At 35.7% G+C, this 15,928-nt stretch overlaps 1 protein-coding gene and 1 long non-coding RNA gene across 5 annotated transcripts; both read left to right on the forward strand.

Moving 5' to 3' along the window:
• Positions 1-630: 630 nt before the first annotated feature.
• LOC146898197 (uncharacterized) lies at positions 631-5,860 on the forward strand. 4 transcript variants are annotated; one of them, XR_015022605.1, is made up of 5 exons: positions 631-1,765; positions 1,866-1,975; positions 2,081-2,249; positions 2,591-2,754; positions 4,034-5,860. It is a non-coding gene; the product is annotated as an uncharacterized LOC146898197 (long non-coding RNA). The 4 variants fall into 4 exon arrangements; XR_015022606.1 differs by having other exon boundaries at positions 1,926-1,975; positions 3,579-5,860; XR_015022604.1 differs by having other exon boundaries at positions 632-1,765; positions 1,926-1,975.
• Positions 5,861-13,003: 7,143 nt separating this feature from the next.
• LOC146898198 (uncharacterized) lies at positions 13,004-14,379 on the forward strand. The gene is made up of 2 exons (XM_085734052.1): positions 13,004-13,764; positions 13,849-14,379. Exons 1-2 carry the CDS (start codon positions 13,017-13,019, stop codon positions 14,316-14,318), a joined length of 1,218 nt encoding a protein of 405 aa, XP_085590178.1. The 5' UTR covers positions 13,004-13,016; the 3' UTR covers positions 14,319-14,379.
• Positions 14,380-15,928: the final 1,549 nt, after the last annotated feature.

A 15,928-nucleotide genomic window follows, 5' to 3' on the forward strand; every position in this document is an offset into this window, starting at 1 on the left:
TTCCTTTTTCTCTCTCCATTGTTTTTGACCAATAAGAAGTGAGAAAAACAAGGTTGTCAACAAAGTTGTCATCAAATGGATGTCAAAATATCATTACTCATTTTTTATTGATTAACAATCACAACATTGTTGACTAATGGCAACTAAGTTGTGCGGCGACAACGAAAGCAACGGTGAAGACAACTAGAACAACAAAAACGCTGATGGCAATGATGAATACAGCTACAGTGAAAGGCAACAGTGAAGACGACTTAGAGGAGTTGCTTACATTACATGGTTAGTCCTAAAACATGTAGATGGGCTTGCTGTAATATCCCGCTCGTTAATTTTTGGAATATTGTCAGATTAACGTGATAAGAGGACTAATGTTCATGGAAAAATAAATATGACAGGAAAAGTTTATTTAATTAATTTTTGGACAAACCCAAGTTACCCTTAAGAGACAGAATAAACACGTGTAAGACAAAAAGGGCAATGAAAATTGCTACTCACACATTTGAGAAGGCTGGGACACACATGTAAAATACGTTTTTGCCCCCTCGGCAGTTAACTGCCGAATTATGAAACCGGCTGCAGTTAACTACCGAGGAAAACTTTGGCAGTTAACTACCAAGGAAAATTGAAAACTTCGGCAGTTAACTGCCGAGGGAAAAGGGAAAAAAAACCATCGGCACTTAAGTGCCGAGGAATCACTTCGTGTTCCTGTATTCACCCAAACAATTTTTCCCATCAAAATTTCTTTTCCCAATCACTGTGTTCATGAACAATTTTTTATCTTTACCCAAATTTCCTTTTCCCAATCACTTCTTGTTCCTGAACAATCAAACAATTTTTTATCTTCACCCAAATTTCCTTTTCCCATCAAAATTAATATTTTTTCTTTGTGGGTAGTTCCCAAATTCATCAAACAAAAAAAGGCAATTGAAATTTGTTATGTGGATCAAACTACCGTTGCAAAACCTTGGGTAAATTAGGACCAGAATAATTGAAGAAGAAGAGAAGAATTGGAATCTAAGTGTCTCAACAGTGTATGAGGCTTTTTCACACATGGACTCTTTCACCAACCTTCCTCCACAGCTGCCAATAATGATGCACCTGAAAATGAAAAAGCTGGATGGAGTGCTTCTCATGGGAAGAATGAAACTCCCTCTGGTGGCGAGAGTGGATGGGGAGCGACTGGTGGTAAAAGTTGGGGTGGAAATAGCTCAAACAAAGAAAGCAATACAACTGAAGCTGGTTGGGGAGCCACAACTGCCAGCAATGGTGGGTCCGGAAATGAAAATTCTGGATGGGGTGCTGCTCCTGGGAAGAATGAAATTTGCTTTTCCTCGGTAGTTAACTGCCGAGGTTTTCCTCGGCAGTTAACTGCAGCCGGTTTTTGAAATCCTCGGCAGTTAACTGCCGGCAGTTAACTGCCGAGGGGGCAAAAACGTATTTTACATGTGTGTCCCAGCCTTCTTAAATGTGTGAACAGCAATTTTCAAGGGCAATTGGTGAGAAACACACGTGTTGCATAGTAACTCAATTATCATTAAATCACTATGCATAACACTGTTTTCACATAATTATTATGCTCCTTCCTTTCATTCTTGCCGTGCTCTCTCTTTCTCATTCTCTTTTTCTTCTTCTTCTTCTCTCACGCTTCTCTTCCTTCTTCTTCTTCTTCTTCTTCCATCAATCTTTTCCAAACTACTTCCAAATTATGAAACAAGTTGTGTAAATTTTCCAAGAAAATTTTTATGGTGCTAGAAGCTTGGTTTAATGGGTAAGTTTCAATTATTCTCTCCTTTAAGAAGTTAAGGTTTTGATTAAATTGGATTCTTGAATGATCAAGCTTATGTTGTGGTTGAAACAACTTGGATTAGCAAATTTTCATCTTAAAGCTCATAAAGAGATGTTTAAGGGAAGCTAGGTTTTTGATGCAGAGAAAAGTTGGAAATTGGAGCTTAAGCTGGGGTTGCTGCATAATCAATAGGTGAGTGTTTCATTAATTTTGAATTTGAGGTTGATTATGGACGAATTTCATAAAATAGTGGTAAACTCAAGTTCTGGTTTTTAATTCGTACCTGTTTCTATGTAGCTTGGAATTGAATGATTGTTAAAGTTTTGGATTCCTCATTCAATTCCCTACAGTTTGGACACAAATTTTGTATGATTCAGATTTGAAACGAGTTCGGAAAACATGTTTAAAGTTTGGTATTTTATGCTGATTCTGGCTACGGGTTTTGGAACAGGGCTTCACTAAAATGGTAAGAACTCTCTCCCTGTAACTCTGAATTAAGTGGTCGTTATTGCTATGGATGGCTAACGAAATTGTCTACATTTTAGACACAAGAATTGTTAAATTTTATCAAGTATAGTAGGAGAAAAAGTACCTGCAATTTTGAGGAAAGTTTCAATCTCGTTTCTGTACCAATGTCCACTCTTTTGTTAAACTGTACAAATTCGAAGGTTAACCCTCAAAACAAAAATTATATTCGGAATCTTGACACCCTAAGCTTTCCAACGAGTAGTCGTTTGCTCTAAACCGATATCGTTTGGTATTTTAATTAAATTGTTGAAGTCAAGGCATTGATGCTGGATATTGCAGGGTACGGGTTTTGCATAAGTGAGTCATATTGAATGGATAAGGACTGAAGCGGAGATATGAAAATAAGGCTTCTAAGAGCAAGAGAAGAGGGTTGAAGAGAAAGCAATGATATGAGCTTTGAGTTGTGGCAAAAGATATTGAGAGAATCCAGAATTTTTTCTATGGTGAGTTCCATAGATAGTTTTCCTACCCTTTGGGATTATGTTTTTATCTTGTGAGGATAATATGAATATTAGGAATTTTATATGTTATGATTAGTTACCCAAATTATGCTATGCTTGCTAACTCATGAATACTTGCTGAAGAGATGTTTTACATGTTTTATTTATATGTTTACTTAAGAATAAAGCAAGTATTTAATGTGTTGGTAAAGCGTGGCATACGAGAGAATAATATTCATTATGTCCGGGTAGCATGAAATAAGAAAGGGGAAAGAACTAGAGCCTCAATATAGTTATCGAGAACTAGATAGTTAGCATGAAATTATTTATGCTAGGATGTGAGAGATTAGCATGAAATTATTTAGGCTAAAATGCACTTTTGGCCCCCTAAGTTTGGTCCCGTAGCAATTTTGGTCCCCTATTACAAAAAATGACTTTCCAGCCCCCCAACTTCACCCCCTTTTGCAACTCGGTGGCCCCCTTCAATTTTGACCCGGTCAAAGCTCATGTGGCCAATAGATGGACGCCACGTGGCATTTAATTAATTAAAAAAATAAAAAAACAAAAAAGAATAAAAAAAGAATTAAAAATGATTTTGGTAAAAAAAAAAAAAAAAAAGGAAGGAGGAAGGGGCACGTGATTTCAACCCTTCTCTCTTCTTTCTCATCAAACCCAGACAACCTCCCTCCCTACAACCTCATAATCTCTCTACCTCCTCCCTCTGTCTCTTTTCAACAACGACAACCTCCCTCCCCACAAACCCAAAACCCACCACAACTTTCTATCTCTGATTCCAAATTTTACAATCAAACCAAAATTTTATGAAGGTGAGACTATGGTGTCGAGGTGGGTTTCAGTGGCGACAACCGGTGATCTTCAACACTCCGGCGTCGACGAAACAGGTGTACGGACCTCAGAAGCCTGCAACCGATGAAGAGTTTGGATTTTTGGATATTGTTTGTTTCGTTGCTATGTGGAGTTGGAACGGGTTTGGCAGTGATGAAGCCTAGCATTTGGGGATTTTTTGGAAGGATTGTATCTGGTTCCGTTTCTGAGCATTTCATCAACTAGCCTATGTTTGAATTAAGCTTTTAATTCTTGTTATTATTACCTAATCAACTAGCCTATGTTTGAATTTGTTTTAGGTTTGTTGATTTTTTGTAGATTTGTTGAAATTGTTGTTGGTTATCTTGTGAGCATGTGAAGGCTATAATTTTAAGGTTATATTTTGAGTTTTGTGAATTTGTGTTGGTGATTTGAGTTGCATTTGTTTCTTGGGCAGCTGTGTTTGTGTTTGTTTTTCTCCCACTGTTGAACACTTTGCTTGATGAAGCTGCTGGGTTTGGATGGAAGATGATGAATGGTGTTGGTGATGGAATCACGTGTTCCATCTTTTTCCATTTTTTTTTTAATTAAAGATATTCCTTTTCTATTTTTTTATTTCTTTTTTTATTTATTTAATTATGTAAATAATTACTTGGATTTTTTTTTTTAATTTTAATTCAATAAATGTCACGTGGCATCCATCTATTGGTCACTGAGTTTTGACCGAGTCAAAATTGAAGGGGGCCACCGAGTTGCAAAAGGGGGTGAAGTTGGGGGGCTGAAAAGTCATTTTTTTAATAGGGGGCCAAAATTGCTACGGGGCTAAACTTAGGGGGCCAAAAGTGCATTTTAGCCAATTATTTATGCTAGGATGTGAGAGATTAGATATTTTTTCACAAAGAAAGTTAAGCAAGAATCCTAATAAGGAAAGACGCGAAGTGTAAACTCTTCGCATATGTTTAAGAAGATCATGTAAGTATGATAAGTTGTGGTTTGATAAGTTATATCTCTCCACTAAGAATAAGAAAGTACATGATCAAGTAAGAAGGTTACCACTAATAGAATCGATTAAGGATTCTAGGTAACAAGTAAGCATGAATAGGTTTAATCCTTTCATGAGAGTTAAAGATCAAGATTAAGATAAGTTTAAAATGAATTAAGTAGGTGTCATGTCTCTTGTATTCCTTCCAAGGTTGGATGCAAGGGGTTCTCATGATGGGAATGAGGTTAGCCGAAAGGGACCCGCATGCCACTGAATAAGCAAGATTTGACGGTGCCGTGTCTTTTGTATTCCTTCCCAGGTCGGATGCAAAAGGTTCTTCCAGGGGGAATGTGGTTAGCCGTAAGGGACCCGCACGTCATTTAGGGAGTCCGGTGCGCCCTAGCTAGGCCTTTCACCGGTAGTATGGGATTAACTTCCGGGGTTACTCCACTCGGGATTAATCCGTAAAATGAACTCAGATAATATGTTTGTTCAACACTAACCAAGAATGACCCTGACTTTATTTATGTTTATGCAAGAATGAATTCAAGTACAATTATGTTATTAAGCCAGAGCACAAGGTGCTATAAGATAAGTTCAAGTCAGGAAATAGAACAAGTAAAGAATGTTATGTCGATGACGATCTTAGGTTCCCCTAATCGTCCGGTTTATGATTGTGTCATGAATATATTAAGTTTAGTCTTGATGCATTTAACGTATCATGAGGTAGCGGTCTTAGGATCCCTTGACCGCCATGACACATATGATTATAGTAAGCCTATAACAAGTAAGATGTTTATGACGGCCCTAGTATGCACAACCGTCTAAGTATGCAAGTCCCCACACACGTATAATCAACCGTCAGGTTGTAAAGTAGACACGTCGTGACCGTAGGTTTCCCCTGAGGTTACCTATAGCCTAGGATTTAGGGGAACTCACTGAGACCTTATGTCTCATCCCAATCCTATTTGTTTCAGATAAACAGGGTGGATCGCAAGCCTGTAGCCGGATGGATATTTCAGCAAGTGCTCGTTCGTACCCGCTGCAGAATGATTATGGATTTCAAGGATGCTTTTATTATATTTTAGACAAAAGGTGTAGTAATGTTATTGTACGAACGTGTATTGTTGTATAATATATTCATTCGAAGAAATTTATGTTGTAAATTTTAATGTATCCGGTACTAAACTAACGCACATGCTAGACTTTCTAGATACGTCTAGTATGGGTGTTACACTTGCAGTTATATATAATTGGTGAGATGGGGATGGAAACCATTGGAGAGGTGGGTTAAGCTAAAAACGTACTTGTCGTGCAATTGTCGTGTTACGAGCTATCGTGCGATATAGCACTGCTCTTAAACTTTGCATCAGACCTTACTTGTCAAGATATTATAATAATTAAAATAATCAACTACACTTTATACTAAAATGGTTTTAATCGTTCGAATTTTTCAGCAACTTAGATACTCCACTGAAATCAGAGAAACATCATGTTAGAAAAAAAAAATCCAAAACATCAACTAACACTCTGCTAGTCAAATCTCTTGATCTTGAAACAAACATTTATAGTTCTTGCTTGAATTTTTTTTTCCTTTCGAAAACCAATTCTCAAATTGTTTACTAAATTTAAGAGATAAAAGAAACCTTTTCTACTTAATGTTAAGCCTGTTTCGATAAGTGTTGTATAGGCTTAACACCGTGTATAAGAAGTTTTCGTCATTCTCCTAATCCTGTTAAACTGTTTTGAATTCGTTTTCAATAGAAAAATAAAATCAAAACAAAAACAAAAACCGATACCATAATGCAAATTAACAATAACCTATTGTGCATAAATTATCAAGATCAAAGAGAATGATGTAGTTCAAGTATTATATGGCGGTGGTTGGCAATTTAGATTACTCATATATATATATATATATATATATATATATATATATATATATATATATATATATATTCATTTATAACTTTTTATTACTTTGATAAAATTGATTATTTTATAAAAGTTTACATAAGTTTTAATTGATATACTAGAGTTTGCTTCCCTTTATCTTTTTTCATCTTTTTCCTTCCAAAAAGAAAATCTTTTTGCATAATTTTTTATTGATTAAACTTTTGCATAAGACCTTGTCAAAATATTATAATAACTAAAATAATCAACCACAAGTCCACAATGTATACTAAGATGGTTTTAATCGTTCGAATTTTTCATCAACTTAGACACTCCACTGAAATCAGAGAAACATCATGTTATAAAAAAAAATCATGACATCAAAACTTGTTTAAAGTTCAACTTTCGAATTTGAAGAAGTTCTATTAGAAATCAAGAAAACAAATGATGTATAATTAAATTTATAAATAATAGATATAACCTAGATCTCATTTAAGACCTAAAAGTAAAACAACACAAAGGAAGAAAGAAAGAGGGCTACGAGAGAAGAACCAAGGAAGAAGAAAGAAGGAAGCTTAACCAACAGAAAATTTATTTCGTTAATTCTTCGGTTTCCACTCTTTTACAGGCGCCCTTCGCTCTGGTTTATTGCTCATATATTTATACTAAATAACTAGGTTAAGATCCTTACTGGCTTGTGGGGGCAGAAGACCAAAACTGCAGGGTTGTTGGCGCCTGCAACATGTGATATGTTTGAAGTACAAGAATGGAATAAAGGAAAAAGCAAATGAAAAAGGAGAATTCAAATGATACTCAAGATATCAAAATAGTTGTTAGGGCACATGCTTGCTATTTTCCGTTCTTATTATTTTTTTTTTTGTCATTTGGTGAAAGAGTGAAACATAAACATTCTTGCTGTTTTTTTTGCATGTTGCATTACATTGGATTATATATATATTTTTTTGACAGAAACAAACTTAACTCATTTCATTTATAATAATAGTTTCAATACAAGATGACATATAATCATGAACTTGGGAACTAGCATAAGATAATGACGCCCTAGCTAACAAGTGGGCAACATTATTTGCTTGTCTCCTAATGAAACTTATCTTAAAGTTTTGATGATTCAAAAGTGAAACTTTGCAAGTATTCAGAATCGCACCGAACATGGAATTGGTGCTAAGATTGCTTGAGATGCCGTCGACCACTTGCTTGCAATCAAGTTCTATAGACACCGAAGGAAATCTCATAGTACCAAGCCATTTTATCGTTTCTTTTAGACCTCTTGCTTCTGCTTCTTTTGGTTGTGGGAGACCTTTGTACCATGTTGTCTTCGCTCTAATGAACTCCCCTTGATCCCCTCTTAGACACATACCGACCCCATAACAACCTTGATCCTTAAAAATTGCCGCATCGACATTGCACTTCACTTCCCCGACTACCGGTCTAATCCACCCCTCTTGTCTGTGATCTGTCAGTCCACTGTTGCAGTATTCTCCTTGTTCTCTTCTTCCCTGATTTATGCGAACCTGCTGCCATTGAAATAAGACATCGCGCGCCATATTCACTGAGATACGTGGTGGTGTTTCGACGTCGTTCCACAACTTATCGTTGCGCCGTTTCCAGATGCCCCAAAGGGTCATTACGAAATCAAAGAGTTGTTGGTGTTGTAGAGATTCTAGTAACTTGAAGAAAAGGGCTACAAAACCATCCGCCGTTTCTAAGTTGTTTTGTATGATGGGCCATATACCTGCTGCACTCCACACCTCCTCTAGTTTTGCACATCCTAAAAAGACATGCCAGTCATTCTCATAGGAGCTCTCACAGTGCACACACCGATCACAAACATGTACACCGCGGGTTTGAAGCCTGTGTTTCGTTGGTAGACATCCCCTTGCCGCCCTCCATAAGAACACCTTTACTTTTTGTGGGATTTGAAGACTCCAAATTTTCATCCAGTTACCCTCTTTTCTCAGCTCGTTGTTATCCACCAGGTTCTCCATGGTATAGTGATATGCTGATTTAACAGTGTGTTCCCCGTGGTTTGTGAATTTCCAGCACCGTTTGTCTTCTCCCATGTCATCCATAATTGGCATGGCTAAGATATTTTCGACGTCTCTCTCATTAAACACCTCCTGGATGACATTCACTTTCCATTCATTACCGTCATCCTCAATTAGCTCGCTAACCGTCATGCCCTCCCTCCCTGTTGGAACGTTACTTGTCGCATAACCTCTCCCTTCATCATTGATCCATGGATCATACCACACTCGAATCTGTGTACCGTCTCCCAATCTCCATCTGAGGCCTCCTCTGACTATTACCTGTGAAGCATGGATACTACGCCATACATAGCTCGGGTTATGACCCAATTTTGCATCCACAAAATTCCCTTTTGGAAAATATCTAGCTTTGAAAACTTTTGCAACTATAGTATCATGGTTGGTTTCTAATTTCCAAGCTTGCTTCCCTAGCATTGCCAAATTGAAACCATACAGATGTCGGAAGCCCATGCCTCCGTATTCTTTTTTCATTGTCAGTTTCTCCCATCTTAACCAGTTGATGCCTTTCCCATTTTGTCTATTCGATCCCCACCAAAATGAATTCAACATTTTTTTGAATCTCCTCTCCTAAAGTCGACGAGAGTAGAAAGAAACTCATACAATATGTTGGAATCGATTGAGCCACGGACTTTATAAGTACCTCTCTTCCGACTTTAGATAAATGTTTTCCTGACCAATGTTGAATTCTCTTCCAAATACGATCTCGAATATGATTGAACACATCCCTCTTCTTTCTCCCCACCATCAATGGTAACCCCAAATACTTTCCAGAGCCTATACTCTCTGAGACCTGTAAAATTCTCTTTACTGTCTCCTTTGTCGTATGATTAGTATTTTTGCTAAAGAATATTTCTGACTTCTGTAAATTTATTGTCTGCCCCGAGGCCTCTTCATATTTTTTAAGTGCTTCTGACAAGGTTTGTGCCTCTTTTTCGTTTGCCCTGCAAAACAGAAAGCAATCATCTGCAAATAATAAGTGTGTCAGAAGTGGGGCTCCCCGACACACTTTGATGCCATTAATGTCCCCTCGGGCTTCTAACTTTTTGAGCAAGACTGAGAGGCCTTCAACACAAATAATAAACAGGTATGGGGACAACGAGTCTCCTTGTCGTAAGCCTCTTCCAGGATATTGTAAACCAATACCCTCACCATTAACAAGCACTTGATATTTCACATTAGTCATACAAATTGCCATCCATTTCACCCACTTCTCGTCGAAACCCATCTTCCTCATCATTCCTTAGGCAAAACTCCAATTTACTCTATCATAAGCTTTGTTCATATCTATCTTCAGTGCTACTTCCCCCTTCTTCCCTTTGGACTTGCATTTCATATGGTGTAAAATTTCAGATGCTACCAAAACATTATCCAGAATAGATCTATTTTCTACAAAAGCTGACTGTTCATGTGAAATGCATTTTGGCAGTAACCTCTTGAGTCTATTTGCTAACACTTTTGCTATGATTTTGTAAAGGACGTTGCATAGTGAAATAGGGCGTAAATCCCTCATAGTTTCCGGATTATCCTTCTTAGGAATTAAGACTATATTTTATACTTTATACTTCATGTTTATGAAGAGATACACCAATATTGCGTGAGTCGCATACCTTGCTAGCATTCGTATATAGAGAGATGATGCAAACATCAATGGCCATCTTAATCATATATCACCATATTTAATACAAAAAAACATAGATTCCAAGGACTTGTCTCATTATTTTCCACCAAAGCTAGAGCATTATTTGAATCCAATTCCATAATAACATTTTCTTCTTAAATACATTATCTGCTGGAATACAGTTCTATATAAAATCGTGAGTTTTAAAATATCGCATACAACTTGCAACCCAGAAGTTCAAATTTGTGGGTGCCCGTTGCTATCAAAACTCATGCCAAGTTTCTAAATAAAACCCAGATGGTAATTTGTGTTTTGGTCTTAATTTTTCACTTATGTATATTGTGATGTTGACTTTTCTCATTATTAAAAATCATCCACTCACTGGAATAACCATATTACAAATTTTTCATTCTTATGATCATAACTTATGCTGCATCATTCTTTATGATAGTTTTATGGCATCAATTAGTTTTATGTCATAAATTTTTTTAGTTGGGATTTTTTTTCCTTTCGAAAAGCAATTATCAAACAGTTTACCATGGTTAAGAGAGGAGTGAAACTTTTCTACTCGATGTTAAGCTTGTATTGAGAAGTGTCATTTACGCTAAACACCGTGTATAAAAGAATTTCATGTCACTCTCATAACCCTTTTAAAATGTTAAAAATTGGTTTTCAGGAGGTAAATAAAATCAAAACAAAAAAACCATGACACAAAGCTAACAATAACCTAGTTCGCATAAATTATCAAGATCAAAGAGAATGATGCAGTGTTGGTTATGATACAATTTGTGACGTGGTTATTCTGTTGAGTGGATAATTTTCAACAATGGTAAAATTCACCACCATAAAGTAAAGTAAGTGAAAAATCAAAATCAAAGCACAAATTGCCAAGTGGATTTCGTTTAGGATTTTTTCAAAGGCAACACCCAAAAATGTGAAGGTGTATGAGATTCTTTAAAAACTCACGTTTTATATGAAACTGTGGCAGAAAAGATTGCTAGGGATTCTGCCTCATTTGAATTTTTAATCCAAATCGAAGCAGCAAATTCTTCTACGATGGTAGCCTGTGTTTCAAGGCATTCCTCTAATGCCAGCTGCACTGGGTTTACCTTTTGATGACCCATCAAAATTTCACTTCCAAGTATTTTGTGGCGGTGGTCTAATGTTGTTGCTTGTACCAAGTACTTACTCCTCCTACATTTCATCTTACATATGCAGGGAAAAAGGACACTTTGGACACAATGTTTTCAATCCCTTCCACTCAATTCATCCCAAAAACAATTTTATTTTGTTGGTCCCTCAAACCACAATTTGATTATTTATAAATTAGCAATAAACAAGTAAATGACCAACATCCTTTCTCAATTTAACAAAACAATTCAAGTTAAAGTGTAAGATAAACAAATGAACATTGGTGCTGCTCCAATGTGTTTAATTAATGTTTATATCATTTCATCTGTATGAAATTGTAAATTGTAACTACTTCAACTTCAATAGCTGAGGCTGTTAATGTGATTGCGGAGACTTGCAAGTCGCGGAATGAGGCTATAAGTAATGCATCTATTGGTGAAGTGATGGCTGAGATTCAAACCATGGATGCAGTTACTTCTGATTTAGAGTTTCATACAATGTGTTGTAACCTAATGATGTTTAAGCCAGCTAGGGAGATGTTTGTATCATTGCGGGGTTTTGAGGAAAGAAGGCTGATTTGGCTCAAATTTGCATCATTCAATCCTACTATGTTTATGAAGTATTAATTTGGCTCAAGAATTGGCTTAGTGATGTCCATTGGACTTAGTTTATGCTCTTGGACTTAGTTTATGTATTTGGTTGTTTAGTTTGTGTTTAGATCTTCATTATGTTGCCCTATCTGTTAAGACTTTCCTTTAGAACTTGCTTGCTATTAAGAACCCAAGTAGTATGTATTAAGTCTTTGAAATTGCTATTATGGTGATATGAACCTATGTATTATGTCTTTGGAATTTGAATGAAGTGAATTTGTTACATGGTTGCCTTTGTTAATAGCTATTATGACTTTACTGATTACAGGTTGCTATATGTCTTTAGAGTGTGGATAAAAAATCACAAAAAATACTCTCACAAGCTCTAGCAAGTAACCACTCTCGCCAGGTATCATTCACCTGATATATCAGTATGAATTTTCTGTTTCCAAAATGTGCTGTCAAAAGCAGTATGGAATCGTGAATTGGACAGTACTAGTGTGTGTTAGGTTGATTCTTTCTCTGATGTGGCGACTTGTAACCGTGGTGCCTGTGTGTTTTGCGTGGCTGAGTTCTTCCTTTTTCGCTGAGGCTGAGGGTGTTTTTAGGCTGCTGTAGCAGCGTTGACAGCAGTGTTTTAGGGATGACAGCAGGCTTTTTTGGCAGTTTTGTTTGTGTTTTCTGTGTTGTAAGCTTTACTGTGCTGGAGGTTTGTTTTTTAGGTGGTCTGTTTGTTGTTGGGAGTTGTTAGCAGGTCGTTTATGACTGCTTTTAGTCCAGTGCAGTTCTGATTTTGGACTTTTAGGAGGTTTTTTAGTGAGTTGGTGTGGTGGTGAGGTGCTCGTCTTTTTGGCCCTCATTTGTACTCTTTTTCCTCCTAATGCGGGTATAGTGCTTCTTGTGCTAGCCTAGCTTAATAAATTTGCTGATTAAAAAAAAAACTAGTATGCTGCTCTCATCTATATTATGTTCAAAAAGTAAAACCTTAGTATAGTACAAGATTCAGTAGCTGCTAAATGATGTTTTTCATACAATTACTTGCTTTACTTCAAATTGGATGGTATGTTTATACACCTCTGTAGCTGCTAAATGATATATGCTTTTTATTATACTAATTGAATTATATATTGTGATTTATGCACAGGTTCCTCTTTATTAAAATGAATGGTTGGAATGAACATTTGGAACACAATACACAAGAAGAAGAAGATGATGATATATTTCAAGAATCCTATTTTTTGGCTGCATTACTTGGTGAGTATGCAACAAAAAATTTATGCAAAGAGCCATGTAGAACTAGTGAGCTCACAGGTCATGCATGGGTTCAAGAAATATTGCAAGGGAATCCCACTCGTTGTTATGAGATGTTTCGAATGGAAAAACATATATTTAATAAACTTTGCAATGAATTGGTGGAACATGATTTAAAATCTTCTAAACATATGGGGGTTGAAGAAATGGTTGCAATGTTTTTGGTCGTTGTAGGCCACGGTGTCGGTAATAGAATGATTCAAGAAAGATTTCAACATTCGGGTGAGACTGTAAGTAGACATTTCCATCGTGTACTTCATGCATGCCTTAAGTTGTCCTTCAAATATATTAAACCCGAAGATCCTATGTTTCGTGATTGTCATGCCAAAATAAAAAATGACCAACGTTATTGGCCTTTTTTTAAGAATGCTATAGGAGCAATTGATGGTACACATGTGTCATGTGTAGTTAGTGCTAGTGAGCAACCAAGGTTTATTGGAAGAAAAGGATATCCAACACAAAATATTATGGCTGTATGTGATTGGAATATGTGTTTCACTTTTGTATTAGCTGGTTGGGAAGGCACTGCCCATGATGCCCGTGTTTTTGACAAAGCTCTTACTACTGCTAACCTTAACTTTCCGCATCCTCCGCAAGGTATGTTATATTGTCTTACTAGATATGATTTGTTATATTAACAATTTATTTATTTTCATATTTTAATAATTAATTTATTTTTAGGTAAGTATTATTTGGTGGATTCTGGTTATCCAACACCAATAGGGTACATTGGTCCATATAGATGTGAACGTTATCATCTTCCTGAATTTAGGCGTTCAAGTGGGTTCGAAAATAATAACGAATTATTCAATTACTACCACTCAAGTTTACGATGCACAATTGAAAGAACTTTTGGGGTATGGAAGAATAGATTTGCAATTTTGCGTCGCATGCCTAAGTTCAAATATGAGACACAAGTTCATATAGTTGTCGCAACAATGGCAATACACAACTTTATTAGAAGGAGTGCCGAAATGGATGTTGATTTCAATCTTTATGAAGATGAAAATACAATCATTCACCATGATGATTATCATAGATCAACTAACTTGGATCAATCTCAAAGTTTCAATGTAGCTTCTTCTTCAGAGATGGATCATGTTCGAAACTCAATTCGAGATCAAATTATAGCGTATAAGCTAAATAATTAGTTTGTAATAATTTTCAATATTATATTGCACTTGAACTTATATTATATATTATCTATATGTAATATACTTTAGAGCCCTGCCATCGTTATTATACTAATTTAGAAATCTATGATTATGTATTAATAATTTACGTATATTTTAGTTTATAGTTGTGTAATTTCTCATATTTTTTACGTCTTTTTATGCTTATATTATTTTATTAAAATCACCCAATTGATAAAAAAAATTATTAAAAATAACTCTTATAAATTAATATGATTTTAAAATTAATTTCGGAACCAATAAAATTCATGTATGATGAGTTGAAATAATTTTTTAATGAGAATGAGTTTTAAATACAATTAAAAGGATAGTTTAGTCATTACACATTCAAAATCAATTTTGATTCAAACTATCCAAACAACATCAACCCACAAGAATCACTTCTAATAAAGTGTATCCAAACATAAATCAATTCACATTCAACTCACTTTTAACCAAAATCAATTCTCTCAAACTCAATTCTATCAAAATCAATTCTCCCCACCGCTATACCAAACACACACTTAATCTCCACCACAGTGCATAAGCAATCAATAATTAGTTTAAAGTATGACTATTCAACTTGGAATGAAGAATTCAGCAAACTATTAAAAAAAGTTGTTAGTGTTCTTCCACCCAGTGATGGCCGAAAATGTGTATTGAGCTCTGTAAACCGAATAAAAAAATGGTCTAATATTTGGTGGATAGGGAAGGAGAAGAAGGGAAGACAGAGAAGAGGGTTTGCCCTAATATTTGGTGGATTGTAAAAAATGATCTTTCATAGTGCACCACTTAAATGACTTGAGCACATTAGAACTAAGCTATTATTAGTACGAAGTTCAAACAAATGTGTTTCATAAAATTAAAATAAAATTTGGGTGTGTGTATAAATGATAAAATACAAAAGGTTTATATGGCTTGCTATTGTGTGGTGCCTTTGGGATGCAAGGAATAAAATCATCTTCAAGGGGGATAGGCAGATCCGGCAAATTACATATCAGATAAAAATATCTATGTGGAGCATATTTTATAAAGGGTTATGTTACAAGACACCTTCATAAAAAGTAGTGTGGTGTCTTTTATCAAGTCACACCTTAAGGTGTGATTTTCACTTTTTTAGTTATAACTTTGATAAAAGACACCTTCATAAAAAGTAGTTGGTGTCTTTTAACAAATGCTCATAGAGTAACTTGATAAATAAGGCTGGAAACGAGTCGAGTCGAGTCGAACCTGTCTGAGCTCGACTCGACTCGATAAGAATTGGTTCGGCTCGAAACTCGACTCGAGTTTGAAACGAACCTTTTTGATAAAAGACACCTTCACAAAAGGTGTCTTCTATCATAACCCTTTTATAAATAGGTTGGAAAAAGTTTTGGTTCCAATTTTCCTATTGATGTGTAACCAATTTTTTTCTTCCTATTGATGGTGTAATCCTATTCGTTACCTAAAGGAAGGGGAGGGAAATCATTGATCAAGTATAGATGAACATTTTTTTAAATTGGATGTGCTAAAGTAAAAAAAATCAAAGGTTGGCTAGCAGAGAGTTAGTTGATGTTTAAAGAGATATAAAGAATCTAAAACATCAACTA

This window comes from Medicago sativa, chromosome 8 (genome assembly GCF_051527215.1).
Source record: "Medicago sativa cultivar Bolivia chromosome 8, Bolivia_mono, whole genome shotgun sequence".
NCBI lineage: Eukaryota > Viridiplantae > Streptophyta > Magnoliopsida > Fabales > Fabaceae > Medicago > Medicago sativa.